Source organism: Fusarium oxysporum, chromosome 5 (genome assembly GCF_000149955.1).
Source record: "Fusarium oxysporum f. sp. lycopersici 4287 chromosome 5, whole genome shotgun sequence".
Classification (NCBI taxonomy): domain Eukaryota; kingdom Fungi; phylum Ascomycota; class Sordariomycetes; order Hypocreales; family Nectriaceae; genus Fusarium; species Fusarium oxysporum.
Window position 1 is genome coordinate 1,175,852 of NC_030990.1, and position 18,902 is coordinate 1,194,753.

General features: G+C 47.9%; 7 protein-coding genes and 3 non-coding genes across 12 annotated transcripts; 6 read left to right on the forward strand and 4 right to left on the reverse strand.

Moving 5' to 3' along the window:
• The first annotated feature begins 178 nt into the window (after positions 1 to 178).
• Positions 179 to 2,329, forward strand: FOXG_01515 (uncharacterized protein). The gene is made up of 3 exons (XM_018378371.1): positions 179 to 297; positions 348 to 927; positions 980 to 2,329. The coding sequence occupies exons 1-3, from the start codon at positions 224 to 226 to the stop codon at positions 2,237 to 2,239; spliced, it is 1,914 nt and encodes a 637-aa protein (XP_018234279.1). The 5' UTR covers positions 179 to 223; the 3' UTR covers positions 2,240 to 2,329.
• FOXG_18116 lies at positions 2,292 to 2,407 on the forward strand. The gene has a single exon (XR_001936360.1). It is a non-coding gene; the product is annotated as a 5S ribosomal RNA (ribosomal RNA).
• Positions 2,408 to 2,540: 133 nt separating this feature from the next.
• FOXG_01516 (uncharacterized protein) lies at positions 2,541 to 3,731 on the reverse strand. Its single transcript, XM_018378372.1, has one exon. The coding sequence runs from the start codon at positions 3,674 to 3,676 to the stop codon at positions 2,723 to 2,725; it is 954 nt and encodes a 317-aa protein (XP_018234280.1). The 5' UTR covers positions 3,677 to 3,731; the 3' UTR covers positions 2,541 to 2,722.
• Positions 3,732 to 4,413: 682 nt separating this feature from the next.
• FOXG_18117 lies at positions 4,414 to 4,533 on the reverse strand. The gene has a single exon. It is a non-coding gene; the product is annotated as a tRNA-Val (tRNA).
• A 304-nt stretch (positions 4,534 to 4,837) lies between these two features.
• On the forward strand, positions 4,838 to 4,961 carry FOXG_18118. Its single transcript has one exon. It is a non-coding gene; the product is annotated as a tRNA-Arg (tRNA).
• Positions 4,962 to 5,062: 101 nt separating this feature from the next.
• Positions 5,063 to 6,317, reverse strand: FOXG_01517 (uncharacterized protein). Of its 3 annotated transcripts, none has more exons than XM_018378375.1 (3): positions 6,245 to 6,312; positions 5,778 to 5,924; positions 5,111 to 5,727 (listed from the first exon to the last, which is right to left on the reverse strand). In XM_018378375.1, exons 2-3 carry the CDS (start codon positions 5,841 to 5,843, stop codon positions 5,356 to 5,358), a joined length of 438 nt encoding a protein of 145 aa, XP_018234283.1. In that variant the 5' UTR covers positions 5,844 to 5,924; positions 6,245 to 6,312; the 3' UTR covers positions 5,111 to 5,355. The 3 variants fall into 3 exon arrangements, with proteins under 3 accessions (XP_018234281.1, XP_018234283.1, XP_018234282.1); XM_018378374.1 differs by having other exon boundaries at positions 6,229 to 6,312; XM_018378373.1 differs by having other exon boundaries at positions 5,063 to 5,727; positions 5,778 to 6,317.
• Positions 6,318 to 7,836: 1,519 nt separating this feature from the next.
• FOXG_18119 (uncharacterized protein) lies at positions 7,837 to 7,938 on the forward strand (the record flags this gene model as incomplete). Its single annotated transcript, XM_018398166.1, has 1 exon — positions 7,837 to 7,938. The coding sequence occupies one exon, from the start codon at positions 7,837 to 7,839 to the stop codon at positions 7,936 to 7,938; it is 102 nt and encodes a 33-aa protein (XP_018234284.1).
• A 2,449-nt stretch (positions 7,939 to 10,387) lies between these two features.
• On the forward strand, positions 10,388 to 11,238 carry FOXG_01518 (uncharacterized protein; the record flags this gene model as incomplete). Its single annotated transcript, XM_018378376.1, has 3 exons — positions 10,388 to 10,624; positions 10,882 to 10,965; positions 11,056 to 11,238. Exons 1-3 carry the CDS (start codon positions 10,580 to 10,582, stop codon positions 11,236 to 11,238), a joined length of 312 nt encoding a protein of 103 aa, XP_018234285.1. The 5' UTR covers positions 10,388 to 10,579.
• Positions 11,239 to 17,073: 5,835 nt separating this feature from the next.
• Positions 17,074 to 17,323, reverse strand: FOXG_18120 (uncharacterized protein; the record flags this gene model as incomplete). Its single annotated transcript, XM_018398167.1, has 2 exons — positions 17,074 to 17,129; positions 17,254 to 17,323. The coding sequence occupies 2 exons, from the start codon at positions 17,321 to 17,323 to the stop codon at positions 17,074 to 17,076; spliced, it is 126 nt and encodes a 41-aa protein (XP_018234286.1).
• Positions 17,324 to 18,386: 1,063 nt separating this feature from the next.
• Positions 18,387 to 18,892, forward strand: FOXG_18121 (uncharacterized protein; the record flags this gene model as incomplete). The annotated part of the gene is made up of 1 exon (XM_018398168.1): positions 18,387 to 18,892. Exon 1 carries the CDS (start codon positions 18,488 to 18,490, stop codon positions 18,890 to 18,892), a length of 405 nt encoding a protein of 134 aa, XP_018234287.1. The 5' UTR covers positions 18,387 to 18,487.
• Positions 18,893 to 18,902: the final 10 nt, after the last annotated feature.

Sequence of the window (18,902 nt, forward strand, 5' to 3'; positions counted from 1 at the left end):
CTTTGTCTTTGAAATGCCACTACATATTCATGTCGCTAGCATCTTCGAAGCCATAGCTGAATGCTGGCCCTCATAAAGGGCCAACAGCCAAAAATAGGAACTTGGCACAAGAGCATGCAAGACTTAAATCGGACTTTAATTTGGTACTGCAGTGCCCATTGATTTAGGCTTTTACCAGGGGCAGTATTGTCTATCAATCGCAAGATTGCGTTGCCAACTCAAAATGGCATCGTATAATGGTCGGACGATCCATTCTCTTACAAAGGGGAACAACGCAACGGATCAAGCATCTGCAGAGTAAGCCGCACTCGATGTCATCAAACCACATGCTAACAAATTATTCTTAGTATAATCGCTCTTCATGGTCTGGGAGGCGATTGGAATCGTACCTGGAGCTCGTTCGGATACTGCTGGCTCAAACACACTCTCGTACCCAAGTTCCCATCATGCAGAATCCTCTCTCTCAACTATCCAGATATGCTCTCTACTTTGTCAGCACACCCTCCTGACATAAACGGTCTGATTCAGGATATCCTCAGAGACCGCCGTCAAGAGAACCGCTCAAAGTCACCGATTATCTTCCTCGGCCATAGTTTTGGTGGCACTGTTCTCAAGCAGGTGTATGTTGCTACACACCCTTCCAACACAGATGACCCAGACTACAAAGCCCTTCATACCCAGAGTCGTGGCTATGTGTTCTTTGGGACAATCCATAAAGACAGGGATATGAGTAGGGCTAAGCTTGAAGTCCCAGAGTTTTGGAGAGCTTTGAGTCGCGGAGCTTCAGGTACATTGGGCGGTCACTCTCATGAGTTGGAAAAGGCAATGTATACCACCTTTCGTGTTAACCATGCATTTCGTCGTCTCGGTGGAGAGAACCTCCTCATCAATTGCTTCTATGAAACCAAGGGGCCCGGCGGACTGAGTGTCAGTGAATCTTGTCACTCATGTTCCAGATCTGAAGCTAACATAAGCCCAGAGACGTGTTCTTATTACTCAGGAAGAGTCAACTCTGGTCGCCCGTCCTGTTCCTACCATGCCCTTGGATCTCGACCACCAGTCCCTCGTTTGCTTCAAAAGTCCACGAGATGAAAACCTCGTTCGTGTCCTCGACGCTCTCGATTCGTTCATGATTCGAGCTATGGACGTCGAAACTCGACTACATAGGTCGAGTGCTCCTGAATCTCGAGGTCTATGTCTTTTGTCACTTGATGGAGGTGGTGTCAAGGGATTATTTAGCATCATCATCATTGATCGGCTGATGCAGGAGACACGACGCCTTGAAGGCCCTGGTGCAGGACATAAAAAGCCCTGCGACTATTTCGACCTTATTGGCGGCACAAGTACAGGAGGTTTGCTAGCAATCATGCTAGGTCGGCTTCAGATGGACACTCAGCTCTGTATTCAAGCTTACAAGTCTCTGTCCAAGGAAGTGTTTTCTAGGAAGTTCAAGGTGCCCTTCCTGGAGAACTTCCGCAAGGCCAGTAATGTTGCTCTAAGCTGGCCATGGTTTGATGGCGATAAACTCAAAGAAGCCGTTTGTCGTACCGTCAAAGAGAACCTTCTTCCCAGTGACTCGGCTATGCTGAGGCAAAGTGGCTGTACAGTGGAGGACCTAACTCTCATCACTGACATGAAGTCTGCCACGTACTCTTTCGTCTGCGCCGTGCCTAAGTACGAGGAAAAGGTGAGACGAATTCGATCATATGAACCCCTCGACCAACAAACAAATGCTCCAGCTGAAAGGTTCAAGATCTGGGAAGCTGCACGAGCAACCTCAGCAGCGCCAATGTATTTCCCACACATAGAAGCAGGTGGCGTTTCTTACTTCGATGGTGGACTTGAGAGTAACAACCCCGTGATTGAAGTTATCGAAGAAGCCAAGCAAGAGTTCCCGGATGATAAGATCTCCACCGTGATTAGTGTTGGTACTGGTGCGTACCAAGCCTCAGACGCAAGCGCAGGACTTACGGGTCTCATGAACTACATGATCAACATGGCCACAAGCACAGAGAAGCATCACAAAGCTGTTCTGGAAGACCCGCGATTTGCAGATATCAGAAAGGAAGGGTACTTTCGACTCAACGGGACACTTGAACTTGGAGCCATTGACCTCGCCGCTGTGGAACGCATGGATGAGATTGAACGTCTGGCCGAGGCCTATCTGAGTTCCAATGAGGGTCAACAACAAATCGGCATGTGTGCTGAGCGTCTAGTTGAGAGGGCGAAGCACCAGTGAGACTTGAACAAGGTCCAGATATAATCTGCATTTGGTTGCCTAGGTAGTACATACGACCATACCTACCAGAAAATACGGGATCCCGTCCGCTCTCCCATAGTCAAGCTGGTAAGGGGCGGATTAGTAGTTGGGTCGGTGACGACCAGCGAATCCCCGCTGTTGTATGTTTTTTTGCCGATTTATGTGGATGATGAAGCTATCGTGAGGCGAGATTTTTATGGTGGGTTTGTGGTGGGGCAGGTTGAGCCTGTATGTACAGCCTTGACTCAAATGCTCAATCCCTTCAACCATTAAAAGCACATTACCAAATTCACTTTATTGCATAGTCTCCTAATAAAACACTGTTTGTGAAATAATTATCAGATGCTTTAATTTCTATCGTGGAAAAGACACTATTGCAACATGGATATCATGAGACCTCTCTGAACCAAAGAAACACTCGCTAATGAGGTATAATACAAATAATACAAGCAGAGGCATGAACTAAGCAGATGCTGCTACAGAAGCCGAAGCAGCCGACGAAGAAGATGCACCAGCAGTAGCATTATCTCTCTGGACCTTCTGCCAGATCGACATGCAGCTCATGACAGCCATCAACGCCCACAACTGGCCCAACTCGCCTGTAGCACCGCTTCCTCGGAACTGAAACTCTCCAACACCTGACAAACTCTTGAGACAGTTTGTGCTTCCCCAAACAGCAACAACCTCCTTGCCGTCGCTGGTGTAGCCTTCTCCATTGGTGCTACCATCGTGAAGATCTTCTTCACTGGAGGAGTACTCCTCTTTGGTGTTTGTGGTGCCGAGACGGACGAGCTTGTATCCGCCCCAGCGTGATTGACCAACGCTCTTGACTTCAGCGCCTCGAGAGCGTCGCCATTCGAAACGCTCTACGTGCTGGTCTGGGCCATGGCCAACTTGAATAGCAAACCAGAAGCGTCCCTTCAGTCCTTTGGGACGACGGAGGATCTCCTCTTGAGGACCATTGCCGGAAAGTGAAGGCAATGTGACCAAATAATCATCGCGAAGGCTTGACTCCCTACCAGAAGCAGCCAGTGGTGGTGAGTCGATGGATGATCCGCTGTGGAGGATGATGTCGCCGTATAAGCCCTTGACGAAGTTGAGTGTGTACATAGGCTCGCCGTTGGGGCCACTGAGGAAAAGCTTCATGCGAGCGAAGCAGGCATATTTCCTCCAGCCTGATTCGTATGACACGCGGATTACGGGTGGGATTCCCTTTTCGATTCCGCCAGCTGAGAGCTGATGAGATTGAAGTGTTGAGTTTGAGTGACCCATTGTGAGATGTGTAACGTAAGAAGTTGGTTGATATAGAATGATGAAAGATGCGTTTGTGTAAAGTGTTCGTGATTTAAGTCTTTGTATTTGGCTGTCTTGTTCTCTTGTATTGATATCATTTCTGTACCTTGGCAACTGCTTCATCTTATATATTCAGTAGCTGTGATCCTTCTCCTTGGAGGTGAGCGCTGCATTGCTACTGTTTACGGAAAAGATCTGCGGATCTCCACGCCGCTGAGGCACTGCCGCGGTCTTAGCTCGGTATTAGCGATTGGTTATGACGTTGTTAGGCGCCCTTGTAAGGCTGGCGGGTTGGTGAATTTCCCTTTAGGGCTTATATCCGGCGCTCAATCATCTCCAGAATGGGCTGTGAAGATGTCACGGATAGACGAGCATTGCGGCGCAATTCAAGCTTTGAGATACGTTATGCAAAAAAAGGGAAATTGTGGCAAGTAAGTCTGTAGTGATTGGCTTATCTTTTTGATGCAAGTTTGATTGTTACCCCAAGTGCACAGCCCTCCACTGGCAATGCCCAACGCTGGAGCTTTGATAAGAAGATCAGCGCCTTTTCAGAGACTTGAGGTTCATCGTAGCGGCGCATTCCAACATATACAGATCCCTTTTGCTACTGTCGTATCAGTGGCAAATAATCATCTCGGATAAAGCGAACATGCTTGTTAATTTTGAAGAAGGGCCTTGTGCTTGAAGCTGTGCAGGCAAGCATCGCAAACGCCTGTTGATGATGTTGAATGTGCAGCAGTAGCGAAGCATGCAGCCTGGAAGACAATTCCAGTGTAAAGAAACAGTAAAAAGAGGTTTCCTCCAGACAAGAGTTTAAAAAAAAAAAAAAAAAAAAAAAAAAATAAAAAAAAAGAATACCATAGCAGCTACTGGTTTCGATCCAGTGACCTCCGGGTTATGAGCCCGGCTGGGATGAGTTAGTTTTGTAGATTTCGATGGAGCTTGTTAAACATACCGCGCTTCCACTGCGCCAAGCTGCTTTCTTGGGTGACAGGCGGTTTTGCAAAGTCTTCTTATCATTGGAAGGCTGTCTAACTGGGCAAAATAAAGCCTCACTCAGGGAAAGAGTTCAGTATAAAATCCAGAAAAGTATATATTATTAAATAAAATATTTAATATCTTGCGTTTTTGCTTTAATGTTAATATCTAATACCATAAAACTATTTATTTCTTCTGGCACTGTGCTCCAAATCGTGTGTGCTAAGTTTACCCCGCCCCCGCTCCTATGACTATGGAAAGATGGGTTATATGTACGACAAATTCACTCTCCTCTATCACCAGGAAAGCAATTTGGCGCAGTGGAAGCGCGGTATGTTTCTCTACAATATGCATCAGTTGGCCAATGATACTAACAGACGCAGCCGGGCTCATAACCCGGAGGTCGCACGATCGAAACGTGCAATTGCTAGGTTTCTTTTTTTGCATTTTTTATGAATTTTATAAGTCTGTATCTTGTTTTTTGTTACAGTATTTATTTCGTTGTCTGTATCATTTTTGGGTTGTGAGCTGCCACGTATCCATTATCTGTATTACTCACGTAGGCAAGACTTCATAGTTGCAGTTAATGGCTGATGCAGTTGTTATCAGTTCTTTCTGAATTCAGGCTGGAGCATATCATCACGGTAGGTCGCAATATCCAGTATCCAGTATGGGGATATTGCTGTACCCTCATGTTACCTCTTCAGAGACTGTATACTATGTGATTACATGTTGGAATAGAAAGAGAGGTGGTTGTCATAAATGAATCTGCCCTCGCATCCTTTGAACACGATATTATATGTCCTCAATCCCGCTCCTCTGACCTAACACTCCTCACCAAGCATGAACTTCACACCCGCTCTCGTAATATTCTTCACAATCTCAAGCTCATCCTCATTCCTCGGCGCGTAAACCATCACGTTACCAAGATACAGAACAGTACCACTCAGCGGGTGACGCTGACCCCAGCCTCTCTCTAAAACAAGCTTTGCATCCTTTGGAGCCAGATTAATATGCGTTGAACCATCGCTGCCATGCATATGCCCAATCTCTCCTCCTGTACCCTTTGCGATAGGATGGGAAGGCTTGTTGGAAGCTACAAAGAGGGCTGGGCCTCGTCGCTCTGCAAGAGATGTTGCGATCTTGAGCTTTGAGGAAGACGATGATGCTAGAGATGACAGGAATGATTGGTAACGCTGACACTGTTAGTCAAGAGAATGAATCTCTGCTGAGTCGATACACATACATCGATAAGAGAGTGGTTCGCCATATCCGTCAGCTGTCGACTCGGAGCCGTCCACTTCCCTATCATCGGTCTCGGTGCTTTACGAACAGGGACATCTTTCTCGCTCAAGAAAGCGATATGTCCATTAGGACCTGCCTTCTCACATGCCTTCTCATCATAACAGTTAGTATGAAAAGATTCCCTCTTCAGTGGCTTTAGGAGGATTTGACCAATCCATCCGATGAGGTTGTGAGGTGGACCTCCGGGTCCGAGAGCAAGATATCCACGGTAGTCTTCGGCTGCGATACGGAAGACCGGGATCCCGATAATTACCCCGGCTGCCGCTGCTATCGCCAGACGTTGACTCCGTGGAGTGAGGTTGGAAAAGGAATGGAAGATGGAGTTAAGCTGTGATATCATTTTGCGAGCGATAGAGGACAGTGAATAATGAAAGATAAAGAAGGTTTCTTGCATTTCTTATACTGTACCTCATGAGCTCACAACCAACACAATCAATATGCAGTATTAGTTAATACAGAAGGGTTTGATGTTGTGTAAACCCCGAAATCCGACACGTAATATACCGTGAAATAAACCGCATTATTCGCTTTATTGAACCTACCAACAAAGTCATACGACTTTGTCTTGTGCGAGGCGATTTCACCCGCAATAGTTGCACAGCGTTAAGCACCCGTTTAGATATGACGTTACCTTTCCATGATTGGGATGTCCCTTTTTCGGTTTATTTTCGTGACCAGATACAATATCGGAGTTTGCTATAGCCTTAGTTCTAATCCCGTTGTATAACGGCATCGATACTTTCAACGTATTTCTCTATTTTTAATGCCATAACCCTCTTTGAATACTCTATATAAAGCTAACACGATTCTATTTCACCACTAATGGAGTGTATGTTATGTTTCGTCAAAAGGTTAGTCATGGTAACCTTTGACACGCAAGTTACAACAGCTTAACAAACTCATTGGTACGCGTCTACTTCTCATTCTATGAGTATAAGAACAATTGCATCTCATATCTTATTAAATGCTCCTTAGTGCTCATGCGGCGTCACATGAATACAAATGCCGGCGCTCCTCCCGTGCTGACCCTCGATATGGCTTGACAACAGAATGCCAGTATCGGTCATTTACATACAATGACACCGATTATATGTGTGAGCTCGAATGATACTCTAATAACGGTAGTTTAAGTCGCTCTTGTGTTCCCCTTCTTCTGCTCACGAATCTTGGAGGGTCATACACCCGTATGCGAGTGTTCTGCATGGTGAACTTCAAGCGACACTCACTTTTTAATGTCCTTGAGACCATCTTCACTACAACTCACGTAGTATAAGTTTGAAGCACTTACAATTGCGTACGATATCTCCAATTTTCATTCCACATGCTCCCCGGAGTCAAGCATCATACGTATAATCTTGTGTCGCTTCTTTTAACCATGTAGCCAGTATTGGAAAGAAGGTTTTTATACAAGCTTCAAGTCTTATTATATCGAATAACTCTAAGGCATGGTTGATATCTTATTTCTTTGCTGCTGATCTGAATGCTTCGTGCTTCACATGTCAATGAAGTTCCCGCTCGAGACAACGATTTCTTTTGAGAAGTGATGGAGGTTAAACACGATCCTTTTGATAACAAAACAGTATAATAAATTAGGCTTTAGCTTCATAGAGGTCTCTTCTTGTAATTAACTGATCTTTGCGCCCTCGGATCGTCACTGGACCCTTTCGATGGATTTATATTGAGGCATGGAGAAATCGGCCGATAGATTCACATGTTATTACCCAGTTCTCATGATAAGTGCGAGAGACTTAAGACAGTTTGCTTGCATCGAGTAAAAAAAATCGTTTAATTTGGATTTCTCGCACAGTCTTCCATCGGTATTGTCCTTGTGTGAAGCTCTCTCGGAGTTTGACAGATTAGCACGCCATTGTGTTCTCTCAGTAATTGTTCTTCATAAAAGAGCACCCGATGCAATATGCATGCCTACTTGGCACTCCAACTATCACTTTCAAGTTTTCATCTCATCGAAGCTGAATAAATTGAAGGCTGTACCATCTTTCATGATGGAACTCTGGGGCACCAAGGACCATCAGCTCAACCAGAAACTCATGAGCTCCCAGGATCAAAACTCATGTACTGGTCTTTCAGTACACACTTCGTAGGCTAATGTCATCTTTTTGGCAATTTTTATGTCAACAGTCCTGGAGATAGTGTATTCTCGCTTCTGCCATGGGTCACGAGTATGCATCATGGACAGGAAGCACAGCGATACACACGAGATACTCTCATGAAAAAGCTCAATTTTAGCTCGACTCGTATATTCAGATATACGCGAGACTTATCCGGTTACTACATATTGAACTTGCATTCTCACTCCCTTGCTATCGCTGATCATGTTGTCAACTGGGTCATCTCAGGTCGTGACACCAGCTCATAGCATCAAGATCCAGGTGCTTCTATCAAATGAATAAGGACGTGTCACAGTTATGAGATGGTGAGCTATTGTTTATATGTAATCTTCTGCGTATCCAAGGTTATATGAATTCATTAGACCTATTTGGAATATTACTCAGTGTCACCCAGACTCATAACTCTTGACACTATGAGTGGCAGAAACCGTTGAACACCATATACAACATAATATACAACACACACCGTGACAATACTAGTCGCATACTTGAAGAAACACAGAAAAAGAAGAAAACCACTACAGGGTATGATAACACGGTTATTGAAACATTACTACAAGCTATTATAAACACAAGCATTCAATATCAAGCTTCTGATATTAAGTCACCCTATATGACCAAGAGTCACCTAACCTATATCGCAGGGGTTTATGCGATTCCCGGTAATAAGAGATATTAATAAACAAGTTAACCGTAGAACTTTCACTTACCGGCATGTGAGACTGTTGCATTACCGCATGTGGCAGAAGCCCCATGTCAATCTTCATTGCGACATTGTCACTGCCATTGCCCGCGATGAGACCCCCTATCCCTGTTTAATACACTCATCGGACAGACGCTCTCCCGACTGGTCGAAATCTTGAGACCCCGGTTTCTTGGCGCTCTGACAGTTGTCCTCGTTGGTAACTGAGTGCCTCTCGCCACAATCCTGCGACCATTTGGGATACCTGTTCGCAGGTCTCATACCATACTACCGGTTTCAATAATTGGGTGACCTGAACTGGACCCAACACAATGTATGCATTCAGAACTGAACCCGTACTCCGTATCCATGGCTAGAACATAGGGCGTCGGAATCACAGCGACAACGGGTTTGGTGCCACAAGTACCGGTGGAGCTGAGTCGTATACCATCAAACCACGGAGGTCTGTTGGTTGACGATGGAGGCATTTCTCTTAAGGCTAGGTATTGTAGCACCACCAGTGCATCACGGAAATGGTTTCCCGCGTAGGCGATAAGCAGCCAGCAGCCAACACAAGACGACCAGAGTATTATGCCAAGACAAATAAGGGGATGTTGACCCCATCATCAGAGCGGCACAGACGGGGCTTAGTTTCGATCCAGATATCGTAGTTCTGTGAGGATGAACTCACTTGACTCGAGGCTCTATGGATACCCTGAAGGATAAGCAATTTCGAACAAAAAGCTGTCGTCTTTTTCATCTTGGATATCCTTACCCGATCTACGGACTTTCACGAAATGCCGAGAAACACACTAAGTTGGTTTAGGTTTTGGGCCCGGCACCTAAATACCTGGCCAGTGTATAGCTGGCGCACCGGTAGCTGTTAAAACAGAGCCAGCATCAATCAAAATGTCTCGCGCCTGCGCCACAGATCTCCCAGGTGTGGTGCCTGGACAGCTGGGCTAGACCATCGACTCTCAAACAGAAGCCCGTAGTTTCGGCCGCCCGACCCCAGAAGTTCCAAAACCTTGTTGCTCGCCTAATATCTCTCGGCGCAGGGCATAGCGGAATATATCCCGGACGAGCCGCATAAATCGCCCATTTGGTGCTGTATATCTTTCTGTGCTGATCTCTGTTCACTTACACGGGTGTGTCTGGCTGACTGACGACACTTGAGATTCATACTGTAGTAGCACCGCTCGGGGATGCCAAGTAACGTTATATCCTACCCAACAACACTGCAATGGACCGGGCCATAAACAGTGGCCAAGATCCCTGGATCCTGTGACCGTAGACTCATGATGGGGGCGGGGGGGTTCGGATAAGCCGCTCTACGGCGTGATCTCGGCCGCGTCAGTGTGATATTGCATCTTACTGCACCAACAAGGCACGCCAGCAAACGAGCGAGCGAGCGAGCGAAGGAAGGAAGGGCTAAAGAAGTAATTTGGTTGCGCATTCGTCCGTTCGCAAAATGCTTTGCCCTCGGGGTGTAGCGAAATACAATACGCTACCGTGCGGGACCGAGATATCCCAATCTTGGTGGATCTCTCACTTGTTTGTTTCTCCTGTTTTTCTGGACGCTAAACCCTAGCCCGTCAGATAATGCCGTGAAAGTAAGTTGGGCGATATGCCGAGAGGGATTCGCCGAGTCAATCAATTCATCAAGTCCACAAAATCCATGACTCAGCCATAAAGACAGCGTTGTAGCCGGGTACAGTACCTAGAGTTTTAGAGTAGAGAGGGATTTGCAATCCAGTCAATGCGCTGTTGGATTGTGTATGGAGAGACCCCAAAGGCTAAGACTCCCCAGGACATGGCCCCATGGAGGCTGCGGGACTGTTGCATTAAGATGCCGGTACTTGTTGCTCTTTTTGCTTTGTATCTGATCCAGATCGGGTGAATAAGCCGGCGCCAGAACCAAATCTGTCATAAATGACCGGGATACAAGACGGTGTCACATGTATGTTCGTAACCACGGTACGTATTGTCGATTTTGTGTGCGCGTTACAAGTCCATCGTGTCGTAATAATACCACATTCAGAAGACGGTATGCATGTTGATCCCAGGGTTGATGCTCAGCACCGTTGTCGATCAAACAAATAGTTTTTTTCTTCAAAGTTTTGTGTTGACTATGTCACTGATGCATATACGGATGGTTCTTACGTACTGGCATCTCCGATTTGGCAGGTCGTTGAACAAACAAACACCTGAGGGATAACCGTGCTTTCAACTAGGCCAACGACATTGGAGTAGCGGTACGAACATCGACAGAGGACATGTGGCATGGAGATGCTGTTCCCATCAGATCAGTACAACAGGTAGGTACCTACATTGGCTTGTGTTTGGGGCATACTGTAGGCTGTAGACTGCCGAGAGGCTTAAACCAGGTACAGTAAACCTTGTCATAGCACCGTCGTGAAAGGGATGGCCGCATGAAGCAAGATCCAAGGCAATCCATCTCCAAACATGGGATGATACCGCGAGTGACAGCGGGAAAATCACAAGCGAATTTCGCTCTGACATGCGGATGCCGCTCGCTCTCAAACGTCACCCCCCTGCACAGGTTCGGCATTACTCCGACTGTCATATGATTGGTTGATACCTTAGGCCCCCAACCTTCGCTCGAGACAAAAAATGACCTCTGTCTGACTCCGTGCGACACTGAGTGTGTGTCAAGTACGAACTCTTGTATGCCCCTGGATGTACCGTAATCCCTCACCAATCCTCCATGCCATGCAATGTAATTACCATGGCTCAGAGTGCCGAAGCAGAAGATGTGAGGTGGGAAAAATGATGCAAGGACATTTACCCTCCAATCATTGCGCTATTTTATCGTCTCCCAGCCAAGATAGGCCCTGACTTGCGGTGGCAGCTGAAAATCCAGCACTGTCGGCCATCTTGTCTGAATCCAGGGAATGGTTTAGTGTGGAAATGTTCTTCTAAAAATGGATACCGTGTTGAGAAAAAGAACAAGTTCATGATGTTCCTCATATACATGCAAGTGCTCAGACTGAATGAATCCGTTCTGCCTTCTCATAACCCAAAATCGATGAGGCTCTTCAAAGATCATCCAGTAGCGCCATCTGCGAGGAAATATTCGAGAAGGGCTTCTCAAGTGGGCCAATTATTTGGTTATTGGACTTAAAGTTGCAACCTAGGCTACTGGCCTAGGAGAAAACAAAGGCACAGCCCCCATTAGATTAGGTAGTTGCAAGCTGGCTGTACGTTGTCAGGCTGTGCCCTATCTGTTCCCATACGGAGTATATCACCTTCCTCTCGACACGTAGGGAGACTAGGAGCTGCCCTAGCGTAGAATTATGGCACGATGCGTGCGTTCGGTCTGCTGTAGGAATGCGACGGTGCGAGGCAAGCTTTGCTATCCTACTTTTGATCCAGTGTAAGATGACCACTGCAAACCCATGGCCAGGAGAAGTCAAGGGTAACAGCCGAACTGAGGCAGCTGAAAAGTCACCTTTCTGACGAAAACTGAAAAGTGCATTTTGGCCCGTTACGCAACGAGGCCCTGAATGCAACACTTTATCATCAGCGCCTAGATTACGGATAGTTTCATGCCTTCCAATCTCGGCAGAGATGTCTCCGGGTCTGAAAATGTCTCCGACTCCGTAAGACAAAAGCGGAAATCCGTCTAAATCAAACAGAGGCGGCTATTGGCGAGCTATTAGAATCAGAGCTAGCGCGTTTCTTAGTAACCAATCTGTAAACCTGTGTGACTTTCGCGCGCTTGACGTCTATTCCGCGGCTGGACGTGCGTGGGGATTTGCGCTCGGTACGTACAGGCGGGTCTGCCTTGCAACAAGGAGAACGTTGGGAACGCTGTTGTAGTGTATGACAGGGCGAAAGAATCACATACAGTATGTATGTATGCACAACCAATTGAAGGTGACTTCATGAGTTCGATGATGTCGTGGTAGGTCATGATCTGCACGGCCCTGATACGCTCATCTCGAATGCCTTTCCGAACTTGGAACTCGGTATCTTGTCGCGTGTAAACATACCGGCTCGGCCATCTTCAACGGAGTGTTAATTCCGGACTTGTGGCTCTAGTACCCGACCCGAAGATCGACATTTGCCGTCCGCGGCACATCTGTCTATTTCCAGGTCCGCGCCATCTAGCAATTGCCGGTTTGCCTTTAGGTCTAGTCTGTTTTCAGTAAGTCTAAGCGAGTTTTTATTTAGGCTCGTCAGGGGCCCTGGGAGAGTGCGGGTTTGTTGCGCGTTTGTCATGGCAGTTGTATCAACACTTCGAAACAGCATTTTGCATGTTCAGCTCTGTCAACATTGTCGAGATCATGCGCACTTGGTTCAACACTGTCGTAGAGTGCTCCAAGGCAAAGAGCAGGACGCTCTGATGTAGAGTTTGTATCATGATTATGTACATCGTAATTGCATGGCTTGCAGGGAAATAAACGAATAAGATATGTCTGAGAGCCATGATGTCATCATTGTTCAGCCACCGAATGATATCGCACATGTCGTTTGTGATGGGCCTGATGTTCCTTTAGGAGATCCCTCAATCTTGATGATGCGTGGTGCGTATCTAGTGTTCAAACTATGGCGAACCGAGATGGGAAAGCGGAACGTAATGCCGTATCTGCATTCTGGATATACGCTTTAACGTTTGCCGATGTGATTACTATGTCGATCCACTGCAACCATGCGCTTCCCGTACGAGAGTTTGATTAACTCGGAGGAATATCCTCTACTTGAACAGGCCCTCAGCACGATGTTCCCATGGGGCAGCGTACTTGGATTATAACGGGGCCATTCCATTTGAGCGATCTTATACCCCAGAGAGGCTGTACATGCGCCTGGCTGATAGATACTCGGTAAGCTACGAATTTGCTGACAGCTTCGTTGACAAGGCAAGTTACGACTTGCACCCTATAGAGCTCAATCTGATTTCGTCTGACACATATTTGTGTGTAGGCACCAGTGTGAATTAGCTCATGAGCTTCAACTCTTTTGTCCACATTAGGCGATGGGGCTGCAATGTGATTGGTGTGGCTGTGATATGCCGAGTCAAGGTAGGTTCCTTTCGCTCCCGTCGGGACCGAGAGAGAAAGAAAGTGAGCGGCGAGCCCAACGGTGTGGAGAGGGAGGTCACACTAACTTCACACCAGTGTGCACCTCCTGTCAAGAGCCGTTACCTGGAGGCTGCGCTCACCCCTTGAACCCTAGCGCCCACGTTACGTTGGTCCGAATATCCTGGTAACCGCTTGGCATCCCTGGTTAGCGGCAGTTACCCTTGGATGAGAGTTGTAGTGTAAGTCGAGTTGGAGCGTCCATGGTCTCCGACACTGACTTGATACTATTGTGACGGGCGCAAGAATTATATCAGACAATACATACATCTTTTGATGATGCTGTCCAAAGGTGTTTGATGGTAATCCTCTTCATGTTCTCGTTGTGCGGTAAAGCCACCGTACTTTCAATGCAGCCTTGAAATGAGGGGCACTTGGGGGCTTAAACCCCTCATACGCCCTCGTACAGCGCAGCGACGGTATCTCAGGAGAGCCAAGACTCAATGTCTTATGTCTTTAGGCGTGTGGCGCTGATGACGAAGACCAACTGTCAACATAGTGAGGCACTCCCTAGCGGGGATAAAATCTCTGTGAACCGAAATATCTGGTTTTAATATTGTTGATCCTTTCCATAGTGTCAATGCTACCTGCAGCTGAAACCATCTGTACAGACTGGGCGTTAACGTTACAACATTGTTAGCGACAAGCGAGGTGCCAAGTAAGAGGAGGGCAAGGCGGTCTTCTGGGGACTCGGCCGAGCGACAAACAAGTGCGAGGAAAGATTAAAAGAAAAGGGCACCGGATAGTGTCTTTTGCGGGTAGAGGCCGGAGATGAAGCTGGATTAGGCAGTCGAAAAAGATACCCTGCCTGGGTCCCATGTGAGATCCGCGACACGGTAGTGGATCCGGGGTAGAAGCCTCTGCAGAAGGAGGAGAGATTGATTTTTTGATGAGTGATCACTGATCTGACAGCTCGTTCTAGCAGGGCAGGGCATTCGTCGGTAGCCGAGATGGTACGTACTGCACACGCTTTTCTTCGCACAGACAGATTACCGAGGTCCTATCATGTCCTGTGCTTTCATTGAACCCATGCTCCAGCGGCCGACGCCAGCGGGCGCCAGGAAGTGTTCCCTTGTTTGCGTTGGAGCACTCCTTGACAAGCGGCTTATGGTACGGGTGTAGAAGGTGACCTACTGTAGAGCCTAGCGATTTCCAGTCCATCTGGTATGAGTGCAGAATCAAGATGATTCAACCGCATGCCTGGTAATTGTTCGATTTAGTGCGTATCCTGTCCAACGAGCTTTGTCTACCTGTGCGTGCCGCCTCGATATCTGAGCTGTGTTTCTGGTGGTTCATTGCAGCAAGCGACGTCGCGTCGAATCCACCTCGGTGTAAGCAACTTACCAGTTGGTTTGTACCTGGTCGACATATGGATCCATATGAAGCGATACAACTCTGACCATGGCCCGAATATCTTCGGCGCAACGTCGAAAATTATGTACGCATGTCGTCGGAACTTTAATAGAAAGCTTCACGATGCATCCCTGTATCAAATTTTCCCATAGCTTTGTGGCACGTGCTACCCGAATCTTTGGCAGGTGCAGCTGGAAACTCGTCGGTAGTGGAAGTCGAAGTCAATTTGGAAGGTACCGACTGAGAAGATCCATCCCGACAGAGCAGGTGCATGATTGGCCGTGATTGGTAGCAGTGCCTTCCTCAAAGGGTAACTGGCAATTATCTCGACCTAACCCAAGTGAAATGCACTTGCACTTGTACCTGGGTTCGATGGCATGTGTTGGTGGCTTACGCTTTGTCCCAAACATGAAACAACGAAATTTGAATCGTCATCGAACGACTGTCATTCCCAACTCGTTGTTTTGCCAATTTCCAAGGGAGACAGACAGACTTTCTGGATACGCGGACTTTACGGACTTGAACTCGCAAGTTTCCCAATTTGATACCTTTATTTCCGCCAAAGGGTGTTATCGGAGTGGAGCAATCCATTCTCTCGGGTTTGCTTCATCATGGCTTACACATTTCAATTTCCCCTATCTGTTTACTTGTCGTTCGTTTCGCCGAACATAACGGCGCGTCATGCGTTTGGGCCCTTCTGCTGAGTTAGCTACCACACTTAACTAGGTAGGTAGGTAGGTAGTCACGGCAAGGCTATCGGTAATACCAAGATGCTGCTGACAATTACCGGAATGGACAGCCACACTCTGACGCTATGGAGCACGCCCACAGCGCCCCAGGACGCCTACATATATCCGAGCCTACTCCACTGCTGGAATGACGGCGAAACGATGAGGCGCCAGTACGGACTAGCGTCAAAAGATCGTACGACTGCCGTGACATGCCACACCTCCTTTGGACCATGTGCCGCACGCGGCCAAGACGTCATATCCATGGATCTGGGGACCTGCAACCTAGGGTCATGGCCGGCACTGCGCGAAAAGCAAATCTCCCCAGGAAGCTGTCGATAGAACCACGAGCGCCGCAACGACGGCTCTGTAAATCTGGTGCAAAGTCTATTCGTCCCGCCCTGGAGATCGACATGAGCTTTGGCAGCCGACCGATAATTATAATCATCCATCAGGGGGTGAGCGCATAATGTCCAACAATTAAGCAAATAAAAGAGCCTCGATGCTTTTTAGAGTTGGATATTCTTATGATGAGTGGGATGATATCCTAAGAACAATTGCATACTATCGCTACCAACGGTCTTACCATGGGAAGATCCTCATGCCATCAAATCAGCACCTCGGTTGCTCCAGCTCACCGTTTTGTAACCAGGAAGTGCTATGCAGCCTGCCAAATTTGGCATCATCAGAACCCGCGAGCACTCCCCCGTGTTATAGGGCTTGGCATTTCATCTTATTGCCAGCACAATCTCAGGTTGGATCTCTTAATTGGGTATGCCGAGCGCCTTATCCACCGCAGCGCTCCTCGGACATGAGCATCACAGAGCGTAAGAGTCAATTCCCTACCTCTCAAGCCACGGCTGGCAAGCGTAATTTCCAGCTACCACCCTAGGTGCTCGCAATATTTACTGAAAGCGGTTCAGATATCATTCTGGCGCTGCTTGGATTACGAAATGATGCAGACACTGAACCATTTAGACAACGGATACTGGCTGACAGTCAGCCTTCCCGCCTACCCGAGTATACGAGCCGGATCATGAGCTCGTCGCTCCGAAGGTGTGACATTTTTGTACCTCAATTGCCAACTACCTATGTTCACCCGCACAATACTGACAGCAGCAGTACAAACTGGGCCAAAAATTTCGGATTGTCTATAGCCCATCAGCATTGCTCGGCGACCGGGCATTGAAACTGCTCTATCGTTCCCGTTAAATCATTATCACTAGTCCAGCTTCACGATAATTTATAGTGCATTGGCGAGGTTGAATGTTCGCTCATCTTCTAGTGTCTTACCCCAAGCTGCAGGTGGTACAGATCCATTAGTCCAGACGAAGCCGCTAAACGACGCCGCACTTGGGTCAACGGTGGGATCATTGGAGTCCGACGGACTGAGCTTCAGGGGTCAATATATGCCGTTACTTACTTCCTGACTCGACTACTCCGTACTGTCGCCGGCGTGATTCCGAGTACAAGCAGAGGTCAATGCGATTCATTTTATGACAGTATTCGCACAGCTACAGCCACGACAGACAACAATAACCTCGATGGGCATAATGCACTTGTTCCGCCTCCTGCTCAATTATTGCTGAGAAATTGATTACTACCTACAGAGCACTTTTATGGAGCTAGAAGTACTCAACTATATTGGCTTAGCCTGTTGCTTATTTTTATGCTTTCCAGCGGGGTCTTCAGAAACCCGGCGATTCCTTTGTTCGTTCACGGCACTCTGCCTACATACCCGTGGCCTGCCGGTACATGCATGGCATATGTGAGAGCTGTGGGGAGTTGGTTTACAGCAGGGCTTACAGGAGCCAAGTATTTCTGTGTGACATGCTTATACACTTCTACCGACAACGCCACAACACTCAGCGTTCAAAGTCTTTACACAACGCCACGCGGGAGTTTCTGACTGAGTGCCAAGACCAACGGCCCTTCACTGTTTTGCGTTGCACGACATGGAGTGGGAAAAAGAGTTCGATATAAACTCTATTTACTTTAAAAAAGTGTTTCGAGCGTTTAAGCGCGGCTACTGGCGGCCGCCCGTACCAGGATATCTTTCTGGAAGAGCTGAAGTTCTAGACGGGCTCACAGGAACTCTCCTTGGCAGACCCTGGTTCGTTTAGTCTCTCTCCTGGCTACCAAGGGAGGAAGGTGGTGAGGCATTGTTAGCCTGGGTATTTTGAACAAATTTGCGATGGTATCTCTTCGACGCATGTTATTACTCAACTGCTTATCCTGGGTTTTACTTCCCGCTTCCTACTCTGAATCAGGGATCTTGCTGACAGAAGGCGTCACCCCTTGGCGGGTTCCCTGACTCTTGTTGAGAGCTCTCTGGCTGAAATACACCCCGTTTTTAAAGATTGTCTTGTGTGTTGCGCGGCATTCTGGAGCTCATCCACAATCACCCACAACCCGCTGGCCGCTGGACGCTGGCCGCTTGCCGCAACGCCGGCGTCTGGTATCCTGGGTCTTGGGGAGCCATCAGCCGTCAGTTATCCATCTATCAGCCACACACTCCTAGAAATCGGCGTGCCACGCCCACGCGGCCCCGTCCCCCGGTGCCCGGCGACCCATGCCTCTATCCCTGCAGATAGGATCATCGCCAAGCACTGGACTGCTTAGGGGTGTACGAGAGCCGTTGGGTTGGCTCGCACGCCATGTCATGTACTGTACCCACAATGCCGTTGGCGTCGATGGCCAACAGTCTGGGATCGCTCGACATCTGCGCTAGTATCCGCAAGTCATCCAGCCTGGGACCCATCATGTCCCATGCAAATAAGGCCACAGATATTCACCGTACACGTGTGGACAACGGCACACCTCCAACGAGGCGCTCCGGGACTCGCATTTCGCGTGGCGGGATTGGGGGACTGGGATTGAGAGACTGGGACAGGGATGCAAACCTCCGTTGGGCGTTCTTTGATCCGTCTTGTCGCAAATCTAAGGAGCCAAGGCCACACCCAGCAAAAGTGTCCACGCCCACGCCTCTACCACGCGGAGGCGCTTCGGTCGTTAACCAAGCGGTTGGCAGTCATCGCCAACCAGCCAATGCTGGAAGTTGACAACTGTCTC